This window comes from Malus sylvestris, chromosome 16 (assembly GCF_916048215.2).
Source record: "Malus sylvestris chromosome 16, drMalSylv7.2, whole genome shotgun sequence".
NCBI lineage: Eukaryota > Viridiplantae > Streptophyta > Magnoliopsida > Rosales > Rosaceae > Malus > Malus sylvestris.
This window is the reverse complement of record NC_062275.1, coordinates 10000500-10022475: the sequence shown is the minus strand read 5'-3', so window position 1 is coordinate 10022475 and position 21976 is coordinate 10000500. Positions and strand designations below refer to the sequence as shown.

General features: G+C 41.0%; 3 protein-coding genes across 7 annotated transcripts in view; 1 reads left to right on the top strand and 2 right to left on the bottom strand.

Annotated features, from left to right (window-relative positions):
• Positions 1 to 150: 150 nt before the first annotated feature.
• LOC126607551 (uncharacterized) lies at positions 151 to 7869 on the bottom strand. Its single transcript, XM_050275189.1, has 24 exons — positions 7446 to 7869; positions 7196 to 7259; positions 6700 to 6791; positions 6560 to 6615; positions 6339 to 6414; positions 6093 to 6159; positions 5678 to 5744; positions 5438 to 5504; positions 4693 to 4776; positions 4575 to 4616; positions 4287 to 4442; positions 3425 to 3502; positions 2914 to 2982; positions 2757 to 2822; positions 2549 to 2677; positions 2389 to 2445; positions 2020 to 2109; positions 1793 to 1858; positions 1585 to 1653; positions 1410 to 1514; positions 1112 to 1237; positions 918 to 976; positions 803 to 839; positions 151 to 700 (listed from the first exon to the last, which is right to left on the bottom strand). The coding sequence occupies exons 1-24, from the start codon at positions 7692 to 7694 to the stop codon at positions 482 to 484; spliced, it is 2190 nt and encodes a 729-aa protein (XP_050131146.1). The 5' UTR covers positions 7695 to 7869; the 3' UTR covers positions 151 to 481.
• A 1076-nt stretch (positions 7870 to 8945) lies between these two features.
• LOC126607556 (aspartic proteinase-like) overlaps positions 8946 to 21976 on the top strand; it is a 26154-nt gene continuing 13123 nt past the window's right edge. Inside the window, exons 1-15 of one of the 5 annotated variants that reach the window (XM_050275198.1) lie at positions 8946 to 9162; positions 9658 to 10000; positions 10073 to 10148; positions 10235 to 10329; positions 10441 to 10553; positions 10705 to 10873; positions 10969 to 11008; positions 11136 to 11200; positions 11308 to 11421; positions 11521 to 11585; positions 11674 to 11830; positions 11942 to 12061; positions 12170 to 12258; positions 12432 to 12492; positions 12811 to 13317. In XM_050275198.1, coding sequence (XP_050131155.1) covers positions 9674 to 10000; positions 10073 to 10148; positions 10235 to 10329; positions 10441 to 10553; positions 10705 to 10873; positions 10969 to 11008; positions 11136 to 11200; positions 11308 to 11421; positions 11521 to 11585; positions 11674 to 11830; positions 11942 to 12061; positions 12170 to 12258; positions 12432 to 12492; positions 12811 to 12849 — 1530 coding nt within the window. In that variant the 5' untranslated portion in view covers positions 8946 to 9162; positions 9658 to 9673 and the 3' untranslated portion in view covers positions 12850 to 13317. Of the gene's footprint in view, positions 9196 to 9657; positions 10001 to 10072; positions 10149 to 10234; positions 10330 to 10440; positions 10554 to 10704; positions 10874 to 10968; positions 11009 to 11135; positions 11201 to 11307; positions 11422 to 11520; positions 11586 to 11673; positions 11831 to 11941; positions 12062 to 12169; positions 12259 to 12431; positions 12493 to 12810; positions 13318 to 13429; positions 13655 to 21976 lie in introns of those variants that run through there. The other 4 variants (XM_050275196.1, XM_050275194.1, XM_050275197.1 and 1 more) reach the window with 4 other exon arrangements.
• Positions 20338 to 21976, bottom strand: part of LOC126607552 (uncharacterized) — a 2706-nt gene continuing 1067 nt past the window's right edge. Inside the window, exons 2-3 of the mRNA XM_050275190.1 lie at positions 21427 to 21902; positions 20338 to 21346 (exon numbers count right to left, since the gene is read on the bottom strand). Of these exons, the coding sequence (XP_050131147.1) occupies positions 20693 to 21346; positions 21427 to 21902 (1130 nt within the window). The 3' untranslated portion in view covers positions 20338 to 20692. The remainder of the gene's footprint in view (positions 21347 to 21426; positions 21903 to 21976) is intronic.

The following is a 21976-nucleotide window of genomic DNA, read 5'->3' as shown; positions in this document are numbered from 1 at the left end:
CCTTTCCTTAAAAATACTAGTTTGCTACGGTGTATGCCATGTACCGGATGAACCGAGGCTTAATGCGACGCCAATGGCCTAACAAATAAGGATCCAATTGGTCTCGATGGCCGAAACAAGTTATGCTACCAAAAATCGTGCAAATCTGGATTGTAAACAGAACTACTCCTACACATTACATTAAACATTAACCGAAACAAGCCCGGAACCAGTTAGGATCTTCAATATATAGTAGCGCGTGCAAACAATAAGTGAACATAGGAAAATCCCAGTCGGAACTTTCGATATAATTCTTCAACGCTCTTTGTTGCAGTTGCAGACAACTTGGCAAAACCTCTTTCCAGACATCTTACACAGGTGAGTTAAAGGATGAACCTCGAACGGGAAGAGAACCCTTCACATTACTAGTTTGGCTTCGATATTGTGCTTTCAACGCATTTCAAACAGGCAAAATTAACATTTTGTACAGCATAGCCTTCATTCAGGGCCTTTGGGTTTTGAACTTAGGCTGACTTTTGGGGTCTTCCCTGCTGTTGCAACGCTTCATGTAAGAGTCGAGTGTTTTCTGCTTTGATGGACTGCTTCTCGGTTGGCTGAACGTAAGTTTTTGCTTTGCAGGGCTGCTTCGCGGCTGGCTTGCAGGGGTGATTCGGGTCTGGCTGGCTGCAACTTCCATAGTATTCTCCTGGCCATCGAGCATCTGATTGTCCAAAAACCAGAGTTCATTCTACTGTTAAAACAAAAAAGTTTTTTTTTCCCCCTTTTTCCCCTAAGAAGGAATGCTAAGGGGATTGAACTTTACCTGTCCCAGATTTTCCAACTTGCTCTGAACAACATCCCTGAAGATAGAGAGAAAGTGTTGGAAGTACAAAAATCATCAAACTAATTAGAAAGTAGACAACTGCGTAAAATCATACCATATGATGTCATCAACTGTATCGTTTGCTAGAAGGTAATATATATTGACCGAAGCCACCTAAAAACATGAACAGAAAGTTAGAAACATATCAAGGAATGAGGGAATGCATCAATTTTTGCTGGTTGTGTATAAACAAATATTAGAGTAGCTTATAATTAATGCAAAGAATGCTTCAGAATCATGAACTTTTACCTGGCCTATTCTATGAGCACGATCTTCAGCTTGAATTAGGTCGCCAGGAGTCCATGACAATTCTGCAAAAATAACAGTGCTTGCAGCTGTCAAAGTTAATCCAACGCCTCCAGCTTTAATAGATAGCTGCACGATGACATTCAAAGGTTGAATATTAGACTTAAATCACAGAACAGCACCTGAGATGTAGCACTCAAAATTTTCAGTTTTTCGTTTTTTTGACAATTCCAATTACACAGAACTCAATTAGGTTGGTTACACAGAAAACAAAGTATATAAAAGAAGCATACTGCCATACCACTGCTGCCTTGATAGAATCTTTTTCTTGAAATTCTGTAACATAAGCTTGCCTCGCAACAGTAGGGATACTTCCATCAATTCGAATGCAACCCACTTTCTTTTTCTGGAAATTGGCAGTTCTTATAAGAAAATTGGTCAATCTTAGAGGAAATTATGAATTCATGTGGCCTTACCAGAAGAAACTGATATATCGAATCAATCATGGACTGATGGTGTGCAAATACTAGAAACTTGCAGCCTGCCTGCAAGAACCATTGTATAACAACATTCTAAACTCTGAAAAGGAAAACGTGCAGACTAAACTAATGATAAGGAAACAAAATCACCTTAGAGAAATAGAACTAAAAGACAGAGAGAAGGATATAACATAGGGTGAGGTACCTCAATGACAGTTCCCAGGTAATCCAAAACTGCAGGGATCTTAGCCTCGGCAGAATCAGTATAAATCTGGAGCACAAATGAGGTGGTTAAAGGGTTCAAAGTTAGCTACTCAATTGTAAAAGAAAAACTACAAGAGGAAATGGTGTGACCATTTCAGCATCTTCAGTATAAGAAAGGAACTACGTTGGGCCCATGTGCACTACATTGCGTGCGTAATGCATGAATACCTTATTAATAAGATTCTTCTCAGTAAACTTAAGTGAATCAACCTCTTCTTTGGATTGGCAGGCCTTAATTTTCCCTTTTACCACTTCCAACTACAAAAAGGAGATAAACAGCAGCTATGCTCTATTATAATTTTCCTTACGCTTGAGAACAAAGTAAACTTTACAAGGCACATTAATAATATGTTTTTGCACACGGTGCCATAGCCAAGAAATCATACAACTAATTAAAGATAGGGAAAAAGGAAATTAAAAGGGTTCATATAAGATAACAGCAAAACAGCACATGACTAGACTTCAGCTAGTTGGAACTCCAAGGGCAATAGCTACTTATTCTCAACTTATCAACTTCATTAAAAAGACTTAGATTACCTCCCGGAATAAAGCATTGATTTGTTTCATGTCCTTTTCAGCCAAATCCAAAAAGACCTGAGATCGGCAGGGGAATGAAAGAAAGATAAAGATCACCGATTGTAACAGGACTACTAAGGCCATCCCACAGGTCAAAACACAGATTGGACAAAGCATGGACCTGTTGCCTACGCTTCACAGGAAGCTCAGAAAGAACATCATTTTTTAGTCTGCGAATCATCACTGTTGCCTTCATCAAATTATGCAATTCTTCATGGTTACATGCACCTTGATACAATCCAAACGTTCCCTGAAATTCCAAACGAGTAAGGAACAGAATTTCTTATAACGTGACAGAACATCTTCAAAATAAAGAAATAGTGACTTACTCCCTTGCAATATCGATTACCATATTCGTGAACACTTTTGTATACATCAGGATACAAGGCTTCAAGCTGTTAAATTCAAAGAAATTAATAAACAAATGATTAGATTCTAGATAAAGATACTTGTAGTTGCAGCTTCTTAACTAGAGTTTAGAAATACCTGCTTAAATAGTTCAATCGGTCGGGACAAAGCAGGAGTACCACTCAACAATATTGCGTATTGAGCCCTCTGAAATTGTTGAAAACGTTAGAGAGAGAGATTGAGATCAATATGTCTCAAAACTTTCATCAAGCAATTTTCTTAGATTTTACTCCTTTCTGTATACTTCTACAAGAATAAGAATAAATAATCCCGGTTTACTTGATGACTTGCTGCAAACTTCAATTATAAGTGTTGAAACTGTTTCCAATATTTTCATCAACTTCATTCACTGAACCAGACCATGAGTTCACTACTTTTACCATCAAGTGCATAGTTAGAGAAGAAATGACAAACATCAGAGTCACTAGTTAAGGTAGGAAGCATCACAAAAATATCTTATTGTTAGTACACCTCAAAATACATATATACAAATGGTCCCTCTGAGACAGGTGCTAGAAGAATGGACTGAGAAAAAAGTTAGCAGTTGCAAGCTAGTCATCAGTAGATTCAGTACACAAGAGAGAAAGACCTTTATGACAGGAAGGCAGGCACTTGTTCTTTTTGCTTGAGCATTTTTCAAAAAGTGTGACTCATCTGCAATCACAACCTGAGCAAGAAGTTAATAACATATCAAAAGAAGCAGCGTATGCAAGAAGCGGGAAACAGAGAAAAAAAAAACACCGGCAGGATTTCCTAATGACCATGTTGGACACTATTTGTCAATTTAAAAGAGGCTCAAACTGTTTCTAAAGAAAATGTTATGTAGTATTACAGTTGCAACATGAAAACTAGAGGAAATCCCTTGATCCTAACATAGTTTTCTTAATTCCTTCTACAAGGTATCCAAGGAAAACACCATACACTTCTATCCTTAGGTTTGTTAGAAATGTGAAGGACAGTACTGCAGAGAAAAAAGAAATAGTTAAGATTTTCATTCACATTCTACCATTACAAGTTTAGCACATGGTTCTATGCAGTCAAAGCAACTGGTGTACCACCAAATTACCATTCTCATTCCATGTACCACAAAGACTTGTGTTTTAGGTAACATAGAGTTGGATGGTAAATAACAAGCATCTCTAAAAACTAAACGACCTATAATTATGAACTCTTTGAAAATAACTAAAGAAATGAAAGACACACAGAGTTCTCGTTGTTCTTTCACATGTCTCCAGCTTAGAACTTTTCACACCAAATCATATTTGGCCTAATACTAATAGAAATCATTATTTCTAATATCTAGGTGCTTTAAAAGCTAGAAAAAGGTGGAGGATGAGTAGGCCGGCCAACATACTCTGTATTCTGACAGAGCTGATGATCAAAAATATAAGATTGTGTTATTTAGTAAAAGAAAGTAAAAAGAACATTACATTGACTGTTTTAGTCCTCACCTTAAACTCTGATGCCAATAGTAGATTCTGTATTTTAGGGACTACATCATAGGAGATGATGTTAAATAGGCCATCGAGATGAATGGTCCCTTTGACGTTTGAGGATACAATTGTAAACCCGCTTTTGTTTGACCCACCACATTGAGACAAAACAACCTAGTGAAAAGAATTCAAAAACAAAGTTTATAATAACTAAAAATGCATCAGACCGCTGAGAATGTGTTCAATATTTAAGCTGAATAAAAAAAAGTGACCAGAATATTTAGACAAGAATAGCGAATAACAGACAAGTATATCTGATGAAGGGATGTCCATCCATTGTTGAATCATCTGCAAGAAAGAAAAAGAGTACATTATTTTTTGCAAGATCAACCTTCCTACTAACGAAATTCAATACAGCACTTACAGAGGCCCATTGCAAACGCAAGGAAGACGGTGTGATTATAAGAACAGGCCAAGAGTCACGAACACAAGATGCAACAGCAATAGCCTGAAAAAAATGTATAAGGTTTCAATCTAAGGCCAAAGTTGGGAATGGTTTTGCAGATATAAATTCCAATCCCATGGAAGCATCTCTATCGTATTGTTACAAATCACCCTATAGCTATGCAAGAGGGAACTCCACCATATTGGCACCATATTACACCAAAGATTCTGGTGCGATGGCAAGTGCCTTCGCCCATGAGCGGTAGGTCTCGGGTTCGAGACTTGGGAGCAGCCTCTCCATAAATGGGGGTAAGGCTAGCCGACATTCACCTCTCCCAGACCCTGCGTAAAGCGGGAGCCTTGTGCACTGGGTACGACTTTCTCCCCTATCATCTACTCACTTATTTTCTTCTATATCTCTCCAGTTTCCTTGAACCTATAGCAAACCTAAATATTCTTCATTTGTCCTCCAAACTTCTGATTAAGTTTCTGACATTTGCAAACTATAACCCATATAATCATAGGAAGCGCCCACCTATGTTGTCCTATTTTGGCATTCTTACTGTACCTTAATTAATAAAATCCACAACACTAGGAGCTGTTGTCAAAGGAACATGACCAGGAAAACTTGTATAAAAGTAGAAAGTACTTCAAATGCAGGACTGGTTGTATGGGACTGTTTATCATTGAAGGTACAGAAAGAGTACGCATGAAGAATTTCTTGCCTGTAAAGTCTTTCCCAATCCCATTTCATCTGCGAGGAGAGCACGCCCCCCGTGCTGCAAAATAAACCTAGAAAAAACAATACTGATGTTAAAAATGATAACTAAGCAAAATTCCATATTTCATGGGGGACAAAATAATATAATATCCACAACACTATCAGAGATCCAGAAGAATGTAAATATAAACAAGTTGCATATAACACTCTACAAATAAGGAGAATCTGCAGATTTAAAATATACCTAACACCTTCTCGCTGAAATGGCAAGAGCTTTGATTCAATACAACTAGGTATCCTATCATATTGGTCTGGACAGTGAAGACACCAAAAAACAAAAGAACAATTAAAAAATAACATGCAAAAGTTAGAAGAAAAAAAAATGAAAGATGTCTAGAAATTAGAACCTGTCACTCTAAAACAATTAAAAATACCATAATAGAGACCAATATTTACCCTTTCACGAGCTTACATTCTAAAATATAGAAGACATACTTGTAGCCTATCTTTCTTTTTTCCAATTTGCATGTTACAGATCTTATTCACTCATAATTATGTAAAAACCCGAAAACTGTCTGGAAAAGAAAAGGACAACTCATACCAACATATCAATTATGCACAAACTGAACTTGACTAATACTAGCGTAATCACCCTTTACCTCGAAGGTCTGGAACAACAGAGGCAGCAGCAATAGCACGGTGGACTAAGGGATCTAAGTTCTCTATCTGAAACAATTTGTAACAAAGTATCAAATGATGAAACAAAGTGAAAAAGCAATCCAATTTTGGTGAACTTCAAACACAAACGCTAAGAATGTATATGCCAAAAATCAAAGTGTGCCAATTTAAACTAAACCATAATGTAACACCTGAGTAAAAACTAGAAAAAGGGCAACAGTTATTACCTCAACATTAACACTAGATGTCTCATGAAGAACTTTCTCTGCAGATGACAAAGAAGGTATAGGAAACATCCATAACCTGCAGTTTCAACACTATTACATCTGCCTGGGGCTCCATCCCACAACATGTCCACGTTTTTCAAAAGTCCATACAAGATATGAAGAGAAAACATAATGCATTTTCCAAGTGGCTTTGAGTAGGAAGGGGAATCAAGTAGGGATACCTTTCTTTTGCATACCATGTGGCTTTGGGGATTTTGCGAACAGCACCTACTACCGCCTGGTGCAACATGGAATATAATTGATAACGAAACGAAGAGTTTGACAAGTGTTGTGAATGAACATTTTTAACCCAAAAAAATACCTGGTCATAAGGAAATTTTGCAGCAATGTTTCCGCTAGCATGAAGAAAAAATTTAACAGTGATCTTAGGTAGCTCTTTTAGTCGTTCATATTCTTGTAAAAAGGCAACAAGATAGAGATAGGAGCCAAAGTTAGCCAGAAACTACATAAGATCAGCAGGTAGAACAATGCAACCAGCCCGTAATAAAATTGAATGAAAAAGGTTCAAACTGGTACAAATTGGAAGATTAACCATTGGTGATTGTCAAGGTGGGGCATTTAATTCCTGATTCAGTTTCGATATTCAAAGTGAAGAACTATTAAATATGAAAAGGCATAAGTCCTTTTAAGATCACTATCATGCTCGATACAAGTAGCATACGTGATGAAGCAGTCAAAATATGGTTTCATAAGCTACTTTTTCTTGGAAAGAGTTAATTTTTAACACTTCAGTAAAAGAAAAATGTTCAAAACTTCGAAGTAAAAGTGTAAAGGAAATGGGTAAGGGGGGAAATTACCCAGGTTTACTTTACATGGGACTGATGGAGGTAATACTCTAGTTCCGGTTGACAAAGGTGCTACCTGCATTGTTGCAAAACAAACATGTACACAGATAAAGGTTTTAAATTTTAAATTTTTATTCAAAAAAATCCAAGAAAAACATAGTAATAATTCGAATTCAGAAATAAAGAACACTTCAATTAATTAGGCATACTAAACCCTAGATACTTAAAAAGAAACCATTGATGGGAAAATGACGAATTTCACCTTGTTCGGAAGAGAATTCGAAACGGGTTTCGCAGGGGAACTCTGGAAGCTGCAGTTGCTGTTGTAATTGTTCGTGGCAAGGAAAGACTGGTGCACCTGGCGGTGATCGTATGAAGGATACGATGAGGAGGAGGAAGAACAAGTGGAAGCGGAGTTGACGCGTTGCTGAGCGAGTTTCTGGAACGCGTCTCTTTCGAGAGAGTCGAATTCTTCGGCGCTCAAATCCCAGTCGTCGTCCTCCAAAGCCATTGTTGGACAGGAAACTCAGAGAGTTGCAGAGTGCCGAGTCACAGACTCAGTGAGTTACCACTCTCGCATTTGCAGAGTATTTGAATTTTGGGTTTTAGATTTTTATTTTTTCCCCTTTTTGCGACATGAACATCTCCCAACCGCCAAAAATGAAGAAAGTAACGTGAAAAACCTGCCGCCGTTACACGCGTGATTTGGGCGCTAAACTCCTTACTTTATGATCTTTATGTAACCCGGCCTAATCATCAGCCTTTGGGCTTCCTATCTAGGCCCATCATCAGGATGGCCCACCAGGCCCAAACTATTTTTATTATTCTTTAGAAATTTTCTTTTAATCAGGATTTTCAATTGGATTTAAGGGAAAAGAATACCACACAACAATAAATACAAACGAAATGATAAAAGTGCATACCAATCCTCGAGTGGAACATCAATATTCAAGTCAGGTAGTTCTTCAAACTACCTACAAGTATCTCCTATACTAGGGCAAATCCAGCGGGGCGATGAAAAACTCTATTGGCAAACTATGGAGATGGTTTCTAGTGACACTTAACAACGTTTTTGCATCCTTTACAAAATGACTTGTGTTAGACATGTCCAAGCACAAACATGACAGAGTTGAGAACTTGAGATGATTTAAAGATAATCGCTCTCAAAATTATCCGTTCTTTAGCAGCTAGGGCTTAAACGAGTTGGGGGATAATATATTTCAAACCGGCAAAGGTAAACATGCACCATATCATCCGAAAAACTTAAGAAAATAAATAGTGAAGTGTCATATATCATTCGCTAAAGAGGTGGGAAGAATTTACTTATCACATTATTGATGGTCATCTTAAAAAGCTCGGTTCTACATAATTAGCATCCATAGAAGTGAGGTTTGGTCGTCAGCAATATGATTAATAGTTATCAGAGTACAAAGAGTAGTATCATTTTTGTGGTTATAGTACAAAATAGCATTAAGAAATACATACAAAAGAGTTTACAAACTTTAATTAAAAATAAAAAATAGAAGAGCACTGACACGTGTATATTCGCAAAAAAAAAAAAAAAAAACCCGAAACATGTTTTAGCGATCTTCAATTTAGTTTTTATTAAAAATTTGTAATCGATTCGTTTATTACTATATTAGTACGTGCCAAATAGCACTTGCCATTCAATCATTCATGAAGAAATTTCCCAACTCAACTCAAACATTATGGTAACAAATCCTTAGCAGTTGGCAGCTGAGCATTTTCTACAAGCAAGCAAGCAAGATACGTTCTCTACAAGAAAGCAAGCAGGATACGTTCTCTGCTAGCAAGCAAGCAAGGTACGTGTCTATGTCCGTATATTATTTTGGTCAATTCCTAAACCCGTACAGACCTAGAAACTGCCTCGTGGTTTCCCAAACTCTCTCTGGTCTCCCCCCCTACTTCTATAAATAGCGGAAGCCATGCCACTCCTTCCCACCTGAAACTGCTGCCAGGTATGAACACTACATCTTCATGATTATTACCATGTGAGTTAATATTGTCGGGCATATTCTTATGTTATCAGATAAGAAGATTGAGCTTGAGCGATGTAAAATTCCACTCGTATAGGATATAGTCACTTAGTACTGAGGCTTAACTGAAAATTTTCATTCATACCACAAAATTTCTTAGGCTAAGTTCAAATCTTTGAAATATGATGATTCTATAAGAAGTTATTCAAAGTTGCAAATCAGCGTATAGTCAAGTTGGTTAGGATAATGTGTTTACTTTATGCACTCAAGTTTAAATTTTTCTTCTCATAGTTTAGATTAGATTACAATATCTCTCAAATCAAACGAAAAAATGAAATTTTTGAAGTTGGTAGTGAAAATTTGTCACACACAAATAATGAAATTGAATGGATGAATAGTTATGAGGTTGGGGTCCAACTGCACAGCTGTGGTGAAATTCAGTCTACTAAAATTGTATTTTATTATTTTCCATGGCAGCCACAGAAGTCTGAAAATGAGGTTTAAGGGACTTGTGGTTGCAATTTGTATGTGGGTTTGGTCAGGCTCCTTGGCTGCTGATACAAAATCCAGTGATGGGTTACTGAGAATTGGTCTAAAGAAGCAGCCTTTGGACCTCACCAGATTGAATGCTGCAAGAATCACCAGGTCACAAGTTTCCCAACCCAGTGATCTCAAATCCAACATTGTGGATCTGAAAAATTATCGGGACACCCAGTTTTATGGGGACATTGCTATTGGCACCCCACCACAGCACTTTGCTGTTGTCTTTGACACCGGCAGCTCCAATCTGTGGGTCCCATCTTCAAGATGCATCCTTTCTGTAAGTGTAAATTGCAGTGAAATTTTATATTTTCTTTTGTTGTTCCTGGAGTTTTTGAGTAGTTTGTAAAAGTATGAATGTTTGCAGATGTCTTGCTATTTTCATTCTAAATACAGGGCAAGCCTTTCGAGCACTTATACCAAAATTGGTAATTTTTTCCTATCCCTTACATTTTGAGCAATTTTTTTATAGAATTTGACTGCATGTTGATGTTGTGTATTGTTAATTATTTAGGAATACCCTCCAAAATTCCTTATGGGTCTGGTTCGATTTCCGGCTACTTTAGTGAAGATAATTTGAAAATTGGGGATGTTATCGTCAGAGATCAAGTGGGTCTCTCTCACTTTGTCTCTCCTTTTTGGGTTTTCTGAAGTGTTTGTTTAAGTGTGTTCCTTTTCCAAGTTGTTGATGCTTTTGGAATATCTGTTCCCATCCTATAGGAATTTGTTGAGATTACAAGGGAAGGATTCCTAACATTCTTAACGGCACGGTTTGATGGAGTCCTTGGACTTGGATTTCAGGATATTTCTGTTGGTGAAGCCACACCAGTGTGGTATGGTTCTGGCATAAACTTTTCAGCACTGATATATCATAAACTAGCTTTTGGTTTAGCGGTATTTCTCTTCCTGTTGGAATTCGATGCTTTTAGAAAGAAAAGAAAGAGTTTTGATGCTTAAAAGCATACATTAGTTTTCCGGGTGCAGGTTTAACATGGCGCAACAAGGTCATATGAGCCAGCAAATTTTCTCCATCTGGCTAAATCATGATCCAACATCGAAGGTGGGAGGTGAGATTGTCTTTGGTGGATTTGATTGGAGGCACTTTACTGGTGATCACACATACGTCCCAATTTCACAAAAGGGTTACTGGCAGGTTTATTGTAGTGATAAGAAGTTGGTGTTCCGCAGTTATATATTTTTTCTTGCCTAATGAGATGACATTTGTTTCGGTTTCACTGATCTCTCCAGATTGAGGTTGGAGATGTTATTGTTGCAGACACTTCTACAGGTTCCATTACACTTCCACTCCTACGTTGTTTAACTATCTTTATTCCATCTTAAAGTTTAAATTTGCTAATTAGAATCTCGACAAGTCTAGGAATTCATGGCATAACATCAAAATTTGAAATTATCAGGACTGTGCAAGGGCGGTTGTGGTGCCATTGTAGACTCAGGGACATCCTTCCTTGCTGGTCCAACTGTATCAACTCGTGCCTAATACTTCCCTCAAATTAATTTTTCCTCTTTTCTGCTTTCGTTCTGCAGTAACAACTTGTATTCCATCATTGATTAGCTCTTCTTTTTCAGACTATTGTGGCTCAGATCAACCATGCCATTGGTGCAGACGGATTTGTGAGCTTGGAATGTAAAAATGTCATTTCCACTTATGGAAATTTGATATGGGAATATTTAATATCTGGGGTTTGTATTTTCTCTTCCTTTCATCCTCCTCAAAACTTCCTTTGAAATTCCTCTTAAGAATGAACTAGTGCATTATAATTTACCTCACATTGTCTGCAGGCGCGGCCTGATATAGTGTGTGTGGACATCGGTCTATGTTCATACGATGGTTCTCGGAATATAAAGTTGAGACTTTCTTTTCTTACAACTGTTATCAGGTTTTGATATCTGCATCAAAATACCATAACAAAAGGAAAACCTTTACTTCTGCAGCAATCATATTGAGTCAGTGACCGAGAACAAAATCGGGAAGGAATCATCGGTCGATGAAACTCCTTCATGCACCTTGTGTGAAATGATAGTCTACTGGGTTCAACTACAGCTTAAAAAACAAATAGAAAAGGAAAAAATATTTAGCTACGTGAATGAGGTAATTCTTCTCGAAGTCTCCGGCTGCCTGGTTGATGAATATGCATATAGACCAATCTAAAAGTTCTTTTGATTCTTTTATTTTGTTGCGAATTTTTGGTGAATTATAAAGCTGTGCGAGAAGCTTCCAAATCCGCTAAAAAGGTCATTTGTCAACTGTGATAACATTGCATTCATGCCGGATATTACATTTACGATCAGAAACAAATCCTTCACCCTCTCTCCAGAACAGGTACACTTAATGCTTCACAGTCTCACTCTATTCCTCGAGATTTTTTCCTTACAATTTTGAAGATTTTTTCCTTTATATTTTCTAAAACCTTTCGGACTTGATGTTCAGTACATACTTAAAGTAGAAGAAAAATGCTCCATTGTCTGCCTTAGTGGATTTACTGCTTTGGATGTGCCTCCTCCACAAGGTCCTCTATGGTAAGCCACTACGAACCCTCTGTGTCCGACTTAACAGATTTCTGTGATTATGCTAAACCTCTGTGTGGAGCGACTGTGCCTCGAGTATGCATGAAACATGACATGTCCCGCCCTAGCCACTCGTTCACGATATTTTAATTTTAAAGTTGATGTAAGACTGGTTCATTCTGCAGGGTTCTCGGAGCTCTGTTCTTGGGAGCATACCACACGGTGTTTGATTTCGGTAATCTCAGGGTAGGATTTGCAAAAGCTACGTAGTGCTTAGACTTGATTTCCCCCTTTATCCGTAAAAGATTTATGCTAATACTAAACGATTATCGTAGAATATTAGATATTATGGATCAGTAAATGTCCCATTGGATTATGTGAATCCGTTGGATATAAGTCAACAATCTGTGATTTAATTATATATGCTAATAAACAATAAATGCAGATATAACAATTAACAGAGTATGAACAAAACACAATTATAAAACAAACAACTTGAAGATCGAGGTTTTCGTACCGTAATTTCCTTGAAACAGAAATTTCGTCCCTACTCAATGTTTGCAGTTCGATGGACGTCTGCTTCACCAGGATGCAACGATCTAAGTTAGAATTCCAGCACCGGAAAACTAGACTTCTGGCGAATTTGTTTGTGGTACTCTCAGTATGCTTGGTATATGAGGATTGATGATTTTCAGTGATTTGAATGATATGCAAATGCATATATATATAGTGATCATATGTCTGTTCGCAACCTTAAGACCATCTTTTGATAATTAATTAATATATATTAATTATCAATTAATTATTACATCCCAAAGTCCAACCTTAAGGGTGAGTCCAATTTTACTCTCCAAGGTCCATCACTTCAATCACTTTTTATAAAGGACAAAACCTTATAAAGTGAAGAAACCTTGTGATGGTGAGCAATGTGAGACAATAAAATTCTACTCAAAATTTCCAACAATTTCAAGTATCCAATGCGATGCATTAGGGCCTCCTGTAACTGTTTATAAATAAAAGATGTGCTGTTTGCTTGGCATGAATTGCAATAAGATGCAAAAACTGCAAATATTTGACTCTGTTGTAAATTATCTGCTGCCATCTAAGGCTAGAAGTATTTGCTTGACTGGATTCGGCATTAAATCTTAGCATAACGATCAAAATGCTTCGTATTTCGCTACAGAAGATCAAACAAGGACGGCTACTACCGTTGTAATAATTTATTCGACATGTCAAGCTTGATGGAGTAGAAGCCGTTTGAAAGCACAGCAGCAAAGTTCAGTACATTTGGAACTTTTACCTGTGTTTCCTCAAAGACCTGTTCTGCAATGAAGGCCTCATTGCCATCTGCTCTTTTGATCTCCAGGTGAGCCTTTTAGTAGAAGCAGGTACCTCTCAATGCATCGACAATAAAATTGTTTGTACCATACTTGACCAATCCCGAAACTACCGAGCACCGGCCAACGCTATACTGTCAAGGACCCAGAAGAGTTCCCCTCCGACCAAGAGGCCAATCACTACTCGACACGTGTCAAGATTAGAAGCCAATCAGAGCGCAGCACGTGTCAACATCAAGAACCAATCATAACATGACACATGTCAATGTGACAAAGCTATAAGTTTTTCTATAAATAGGGGTCATTCCCCCACAATATTGCCTAATGCCATTTTGTGTTAAATCATTCACAAGAACTCACTAAATTGAGAGCTTGATCCTTTGTACTTGTGTAAGCCCTTCACTACTAATAAGAACTCCTTTACTCCGTGGACGTAGCCAATCTGGGTGAACCACGTACATCCTGTGTTTGCTTCTCTGTCTCTATTCATTTACGTACTTATCCTCACTAGTGACCGAAGCAACCAAGCGAAGGTCACAAAACCTGACACTTTCTGTTGTACCAAAGTCTTCGCTGATTTTGTGCATCAACATTTGGCGCCGTCTGTGGGAAGCGACACTTATTCCTACTCTCTTCAGCTGTGTCAAGCTGGTTTCTATCATTCGTACACTTTCTTTTGACCAGGCATCCCTCTCCAACATGGGAAGCGAAGGAAGCCACAGCACACAGAATGACACCCCCCTTGCACATAGTGCGAAACAACGAAAGAAGGAAGGAAAACGAGTTCTTCTTCAAGCTAAAGTCGATGAGTTGGAAGCTCAGAACAACAAGATAGCAATAAGGAATGAGGTCATCCAGGAGCAATATGAGAAGCTCTTCGAGACACTCCACGAAGCTAGGCAAGCTCAGACACGCGAGCTTGTTGCCCCCGTGGAAGTCAACCATCAACTGGGTGCCCTCCAACATGGAGGGTCACATGCATTCGACATAGATATCCCTGATAGGGAACAGATTACCCCTCGACTTGATAATCAACATGAGGCTTCTCTTAACCCAGTTGCTTCGACCCGAACCATGAGAAGTGGAGGGAGACACCTCTTTACTGAAGGGGCAGAAGGATCGAAAGCCGTCTTTCGCGATTGTCGGGATTTCCTGAAGCAACGTCGAGAGAATTCCATCCATATAAGCTCAAAGATTAATGACCCAAGGATTTCTGAGAGACTCGGTCCCCTGCCACGGCCCAAGCCGGCCACCAATTTGGGGAAGGGGCAACAAGTCCCAGAGAGACATGAGGGTACAGGGGACTCAGAGGTGTTCCGACAGACATACCCTGGAAGCCAGTACAGCGAGTCCAGGGAAAAATCACATGCCCTTGATCAAACCTTCCTAATTCCAAGAGGAGATGGAGATTTACGAAAGAAAGCTCCAGTGACACATAACTCCGCTCAGGACCCCCTTGTCCTACAACTTCTTGAGGAAGTAAACAAGTTGAAGGCTGAACGTCAGGCTGAAATACCTGACTGGAACCAACCCAGGCCTGGCCCTCTTACAAGGAGGATCCTCAACACCCCCCTTCAAGCAAAGACAAAGCAAAAGCTTGGCTTGCAACTTTATACTGGAAAAGAGGACCCGATTGAGCACCTTAACCTCTTTGAGTCCACCATGGCATACCGGATGCACACCGATGAAGAGCGATGTCTTCTCTTCCCCTCCACCCTCTCTGGTGGAGCTCTAAATTGGTATTGTCGTCTTACACCTGAGACGGTAGACTCATTTGAGGAATTGAGGAAACTATTTGTTTCCCAACACATTTTCCAAACCGATCGCTTGCACTCTGCAGATGACTTGTACACTATCCGCCAGAAGCCAGACGAGTCATTACGTATGTATGCTGGCCGCTTCAGCCATGAATACTCCCGGTGTGCCGAGGCAGATGACAAGACTGCCCTCAAAGCCTTCACGGCAGGCCTACGTGATTGTTTCTTTAAATACATGATCAATGCCAATACTTGGAAGACTTACTCTGAGGTGATGGCGCAGGCTTATAACCATGCCTCCGCCGAGGCAAAGACATATCAGGGGAAACCCCCTACAACCATCCTTTATCAACAAGTGGGAGGTGGAAGCCAGACTCACCTAAATGAGAAGACCTCGACTTCCCAAACAGCAGTGGCACCTCCCCATGCCTTGCATAATGCTTCACCGAATCAACAGACATATCAATTTCAAGGCAAGAGGAAGGATTTCCATCCTCACCACTCTCCTTTCAGTAAAAAGAGTAAGGGACACTATCCCGATAACCAAGGGTATCGCCACAATAACGCTCGCCCCCAGGCAGTCAATGCAGTGGGTCAAACCCGCGTCAAGATACCCCCTACCCCAAGGTATGAGACATACACGCCCTTGAATGCCACATGCGCGGCCATTTACCCCAGCATAGCTCACCTGATACCAAAACCAAAGCCGAGGCACCCAGATTACACGCCCCCGAATAACGCGGGCACGTTTTGTTGCTACCATGAGCATAACGGCCATGATAGCGAGAAATGTATCATCCTCCGTGATCGTATTGAAGCTTTGGCACGAGAAGGAAAAATTGATCAATTCCTTCTTCACCCTCAAAGGGATAACCGTAACCAACGCCAGGTGAATGTCATATATTCCATAAGCGGCGGCACACCCATATCTGAATCTTCCAATAGGGCCATGAAAAACAGTGAATGAAGTCTGAGGCCTGGTCACCAAGTGTTTCACGTGGAAGACATCAGGGGAGGGAAGTATCAAAAACCTAACTGGGATCCGATATGTTTCTACCCTGAGGAAGAAAGAGGCATCATCTACCCTCATAACGACCCATTGATCGTGGAGGCTCACATAGCCAACTTTGATGTTCGACGAATCCTCGTAGACACAGGGGCTTCGGTCAATATCATGTTTGCCGAAGCTTTCAGGGCGCTCAGTGTAGCTGAACACTTGCTCGATCGCTCGATTTCTCCTCTGATAAGCTTCTCCGGTGATATCGTGCAACCCTTAGGGAGCATACATTTACCCTTTACTATTGGTACAGGCCCTTACACGGCTACCATTACCACTAACTTCCTAGTGGTTGACTGCCCAACGGCATACAATGTCATCTTTGGGCGCACAGGCATCAATGATCTCAAGGCTATGGTATCTACGCATATGCTGTTGATGAAATTTCCAACCCCCCATGGCAACGGCTACATCAGAGGAGATCAGCTTAGTGCACGATCATGTTACAACACTTCAGTTAAGCAACAACACTTGCCCGGACCCAAGGAAACCCTGTCTGTACATGACCAAGTCACAAAGACCAGCCTAGATGAAGCGAACTTGGATCTTCCTGATAGCAACAATCAACCCGATGATCCTCGAGATGACTCTTTCACCCAGCAAGCCCAACCTGCTGAAGAGTTGGAGAAGGTACCTATCTCAAGAGATTATCCAGATCGCATGGTGAAGATTGGCACCACATTGTCACCACCCCTTCGGTTAGCATTGATATCTTTTTTGAAAGAGAACACTGAAGTCTTCGCCTGGTCATACGAGGACATGCCAGGCATCTCTCCCGATGTCATCTGTCATCGTTTGAGTATTGACCCCAAGATCAAGCCGGTGAGACAGAAGCGAAGATCTTATGACGCTGAACGATACGAGGCAATGAAAGCAGAAGTTGAAAAACTCAAAGGCATAGGCTTTGTCCGCGAAGTCAATTACCCGACATGGGTAGCAAATGTGGTCCTTGTTAAGAAAAATCCGACCAAAGAAAGTCTTTTGCTTCAAAAGGTCTTGTGGAGAATGTGTGTTGACTACACCGACCTAAACAAAGGGTGTCCGAAAGATAGCTTCCCTCTTCCTCTTATTGACAGACTTATAGACTCTACGGCCGGGTGTGAACTCCTGAGCTTCATGGATGCTTACTCAGGATACAACCAAATCCTCATGAACCCTTCGGATCAAGAACACACAGCCTTCACTACCGACAGAGGACTATACTGCTATAAAGTCATGCCTTTCGGCCTAAAGAATGCAGGAGCGACTTATCAGAGACTAGTCAACTCAATGTTCGCCGAGCAGATTGGGAAGAGCATGGAAGTTTACGTTGATGATATGTTAGTCAAGAGCAAACATGCTGACCAACACATCACCAACCTATCTGAAACTTTCACTATTTTGAAGAGGTATCGAATGAGGTTAAACCCCAACAAATGTGCCTTCGGCGTAGGCTCTGGCAAATTCTTAGGTTTCATGATTAGCCAACGAGGCATTGAAGCTAATCCCGAGAAGATCAAAGCAATCCTCGACATGAAGGAACCGGTAACTTCAAAGGACATCCAGAGCCTTACTGGCAAGGTGGCAGCCTTAACCAGGTTCATTTCTAAGGCCACAGACAAATGTGCTCCCTTTTTTAAAGCACTTAAGGGAAGTAGGAAGTACATTACATGGACTGATGAATGTGCCGAGGCATTCAAAAACCTCAAGGAGTACATGAGTAAAGCCCCTCTACTCTCCAAGCCCGAGGTAGGAGACATTCTCATTATCTACCTATCGGTATCAGCTTCAGCCGTAAGTTCCGTTCTCATTCGAAAGGATGGGAATATTGAGCGACCTGTCTACTACGCTAGCAAAGCCCTACAAGATGCGGAGACACGATACTCCAACATTGAGAAATTAGCTCTAGCATTGGTCATGTCTGCTCGGAAACTTCGCCCTTATTTCCAAGCACACGCCATCATCGTGCTTACCAATCACCCTCTTCGACAGATACTCCAGAGTCCTGACACGTCTGGGCGAATGATCAAATGGGCGATAGCATTGGGTGAGTTTGACATCTCCTACCAACCAAAACCAGCCGAAAAAGGTCAAGCAGTAGCAGATTTCATTGCCGACTTCACATATCCGGTTGACATTGCTTCTACACCTGAAGCAGTGGCTTCATTACCCCCGGAAGCTCAGAAGGTAGAATCAACGACCTCAGCTTGGAGTCTGTATGTTGATGGCTCATCCAACCAACGGGGCTGTGGAGCGGGACTAGTCTTGACTACGCCCGACAAGGTAGCAATGGAGTATGCTCTTCGTTTCAAATTCAAGGCATCAAACAATGAGGCCGAGTATGAAGCCCTTCTGGCAGGATTACGTTTGGCCAAACACCTCGGGGTTAAACAAATTGATATTTTCAGTGACTCCCAATTAGTGGTCAACCAGGTTACCAACAACTTTGATGCTAAGGACAGCTCCATGGCAGCATATCTTGCGCAAACACAACTTTTGCTCAAGCACTTCCACTACCAGATCACCCAAGTTCCTCGAGCGGCAAACAGTCATGCAGACGCCCTGGCTCGCCTTGCCTCAGCTGTGGAAGACAAGATTGGAAGAAAAATTCATGTCGAACTGTTGGCAACACCAAGCACCATGGCCGCAGAAGTATGCAACTTACAACAGGGGGATAGTTGGATCACCCCGATCTATAATTTCCTTGCTCATGGCACCCTCCCAAATGATAAAGTCCAGGCTAAGCAAATTCGATACAAGTCTACCCGCTACCTGATCATCAATGATCAACTCTATAAGCGAGGTTTTAGCCTGCCATACTTAAGGTGTCTTACGCCTGCCGAGGCGGAAATCGTCCTTCGGGAAATACATGAGGGAGTCTGTGGAGATCATGCTGGATCTCGGTCCCTAGCACACAAGACTTTTCGCCAAGGATATTACTGGCCAACACTCCACCAGGATGCCATCAAAGTATCCCGCTCATGTGACAAATGTCAACGATATGCAACTATTCCTCATTCCCCTCCAGAGCCTCTTACTCCTATGATCAGCCCTTGGCCCTTCGCCCAGTGGGGACTTGATTTGATCGGCCCAATGCCGGCAGGGAAGGGCAAAGTCTGTTACGCAGTCGTTGCAGTGGACTACTTCACAAAGTGGGCCGAAGTAGAACCCTTGGCAACCATTACTGAGGCAAAGATAGAAGACTTTGTGTGGAAGAACATCCTTTGTAGATTCGGCATTCCCAATGCGATAGTCACTGACAATGGGCGACAGTTTGACAACAAGAAGTTCAGGTTGTTCTGCTCTAAGTTCAACATCAACTTATGCTTTGCCTCTCCAGCTCATCCCCAGTCTAATGGACAAGTTGAAGCCATCAACAAAATAATCAAGCGCACTTTGAAAACCAGCTTGGACAAAGCTAAAGGCTGTTGGCCAGAATTTGTACCCCAAGTTCTTTGGTCATATCGCACTTCATATCGGACTTCAACAGGAGAAACTCCATTCTCACTTGCCTTTGGCACAGAGGCGGTTGTCCCTGTTGAGCTCGAGCAAGCAACATTCCGAGTCCAGAACTACATTCAAAGTGAAAATGACAAACAACTCACCCTCAACTTGGATTTAGTCGAGGAACACAGAAACCAAGCTCACTTGAGGAATGTCGCCTACAAGCAGCGCATCTCCAACTATTATGACTCTAGGGTCAAGCTTCGTTCTTTCAAAATAGGAGACTGGGTCTTAAAGAAAAGATTACTCTGCGACAGAGTCCCGAGTGAAGGCACACTTAGTCCAAACTGGGATGGACCGTATGAAGTCATTGGCATCAGTCGCCCTGGCTCTTACACACTTAGAAGCTCCGATGGCAAGACCCTTGGCCATCCATGGAACGCTGATCACTTGAAGTACTACTACAAATAGACTCACGATGTACAAATGTTGAGCTATAGCCGTTCGGCATCCTATGTAATGAAGGCCATTTGGCAATGAATTCAATAAAGAGGTAATTTAGCCAACTCAGCCCTCACTCTTTTACATTCCTAGCAAGGGAACACTCAAGTGTTGAAACCTCAAAGCAGATATATCCAACACGAAACAAAATCTAAGTATGTGTCGACAAGACTATACAAAGAAAGGAACAACCAAACAATGGCTTATATCCAAACAATAGATCTATTCATACATAGCCAAACATGCATTAATAATAGTGCAAACACTCATAAACACCTAAAATCCAAAACTCTCAAGCTTATAACATGGGCACATGTTATACACACATCAGACTACTACATCCAGAATACATGCAGATAGTAAAGACACTGCTATTCATTCTCATCTGAAGCCGAACCCCTGGCAGTATCATTCCGCGTCCTACCATCATCCTCTGCATCCCCAAGATCCTCTTCACCATGCTGAGTCTGTGCATCAGCACTACCTTCATTATCAGACTCATCTTCGCTGCTAGGATCAACAGCAAGGACAAATGTCTCGCCCTTTCGATGATGCTCATCTATATCTTCATGGTATTTTCGAAGAATGCTCCCATCATCATAACGATCAAGGACGGCCATCCATTTCCTTTTTTCAAAGCGAGCTTCTTGAGCACAGTAGGGTTTAATAGCAAGATGAAAGGTCGAAGAACTTAAGTATTCTTGCACAGCAGCCTCCCTTTCAGTTGGAATGCTCTTCTCCAGTTCAGAAATCTCAACTAAGGCACCATCCAATTCTCCCCTAACCTTGGATACTTCCAAGGTAGCCACCTCCAACTGTTTTTTAGTTGCCTCAAACAATTTCTTAAGCCTTAGGTTCTCACCATTTCGCCTTTTCAAGCTCTCCATGGTTTCATCCTTCAGTTTGAGAGCCTGAGTCAAAAGTCCCTTATTCCTTCGGGCCTCGTCCACAAGCTGCTTATTCTCCTTCAGTTTTGCCTTGTACCGCTCAACCTCTTGCAGTCTGTCGTGATACTCGGCCATGACCTGCATGGCAAGACGATCATCACTACCTAAATAATGATAATAAAGAGGAAAAAGTAAGGAAATGACAAAGTAACACTCACATATGAAGACAGCTTCAACATCCGGTCGCAATCCGATTCATCCTTAGCTAAGGGCTTTCCGAGCTCATCGAAGGCGAATCGACGCCCTGCCAAGCAATTGTTGATATCCCCAAAATCCTTTGGCCGCGTGGCAACCCTCAAGTCCTTCCACGGGACACTGCCAGCTCTTTCCTTGCCTTTCCCCTCATGGCGGGAACCAGGATCACTTTCCTGGACAGTGTGCTCCATAGTAAGAGGATGAGGCAACAGTCGGTTCCCTTCTCCTGCAACTACGGCAGTAGCATTATCAACGGTCTCGACTCCAGTCTTCTTAAAGGCAGGCCCCTTAAGGACCCCATCTTGGGACTTAGGTCTAACGGATGGTTCCCCTCGGAACTTATGAATTTTCTTATGCGGTAGGATGTCTTCCGAAGGAACTAACACTGGTGCTTTCCTTTTATGGGTGCTAGTCCCTGTTTTCTTGCTTACCTTCTCCACTGCATAAGGAAAATCAAAATAAGAAATACAACTTTCCAAATAAAGTAAGGAATTGAGCTAAGTTTACATGAAG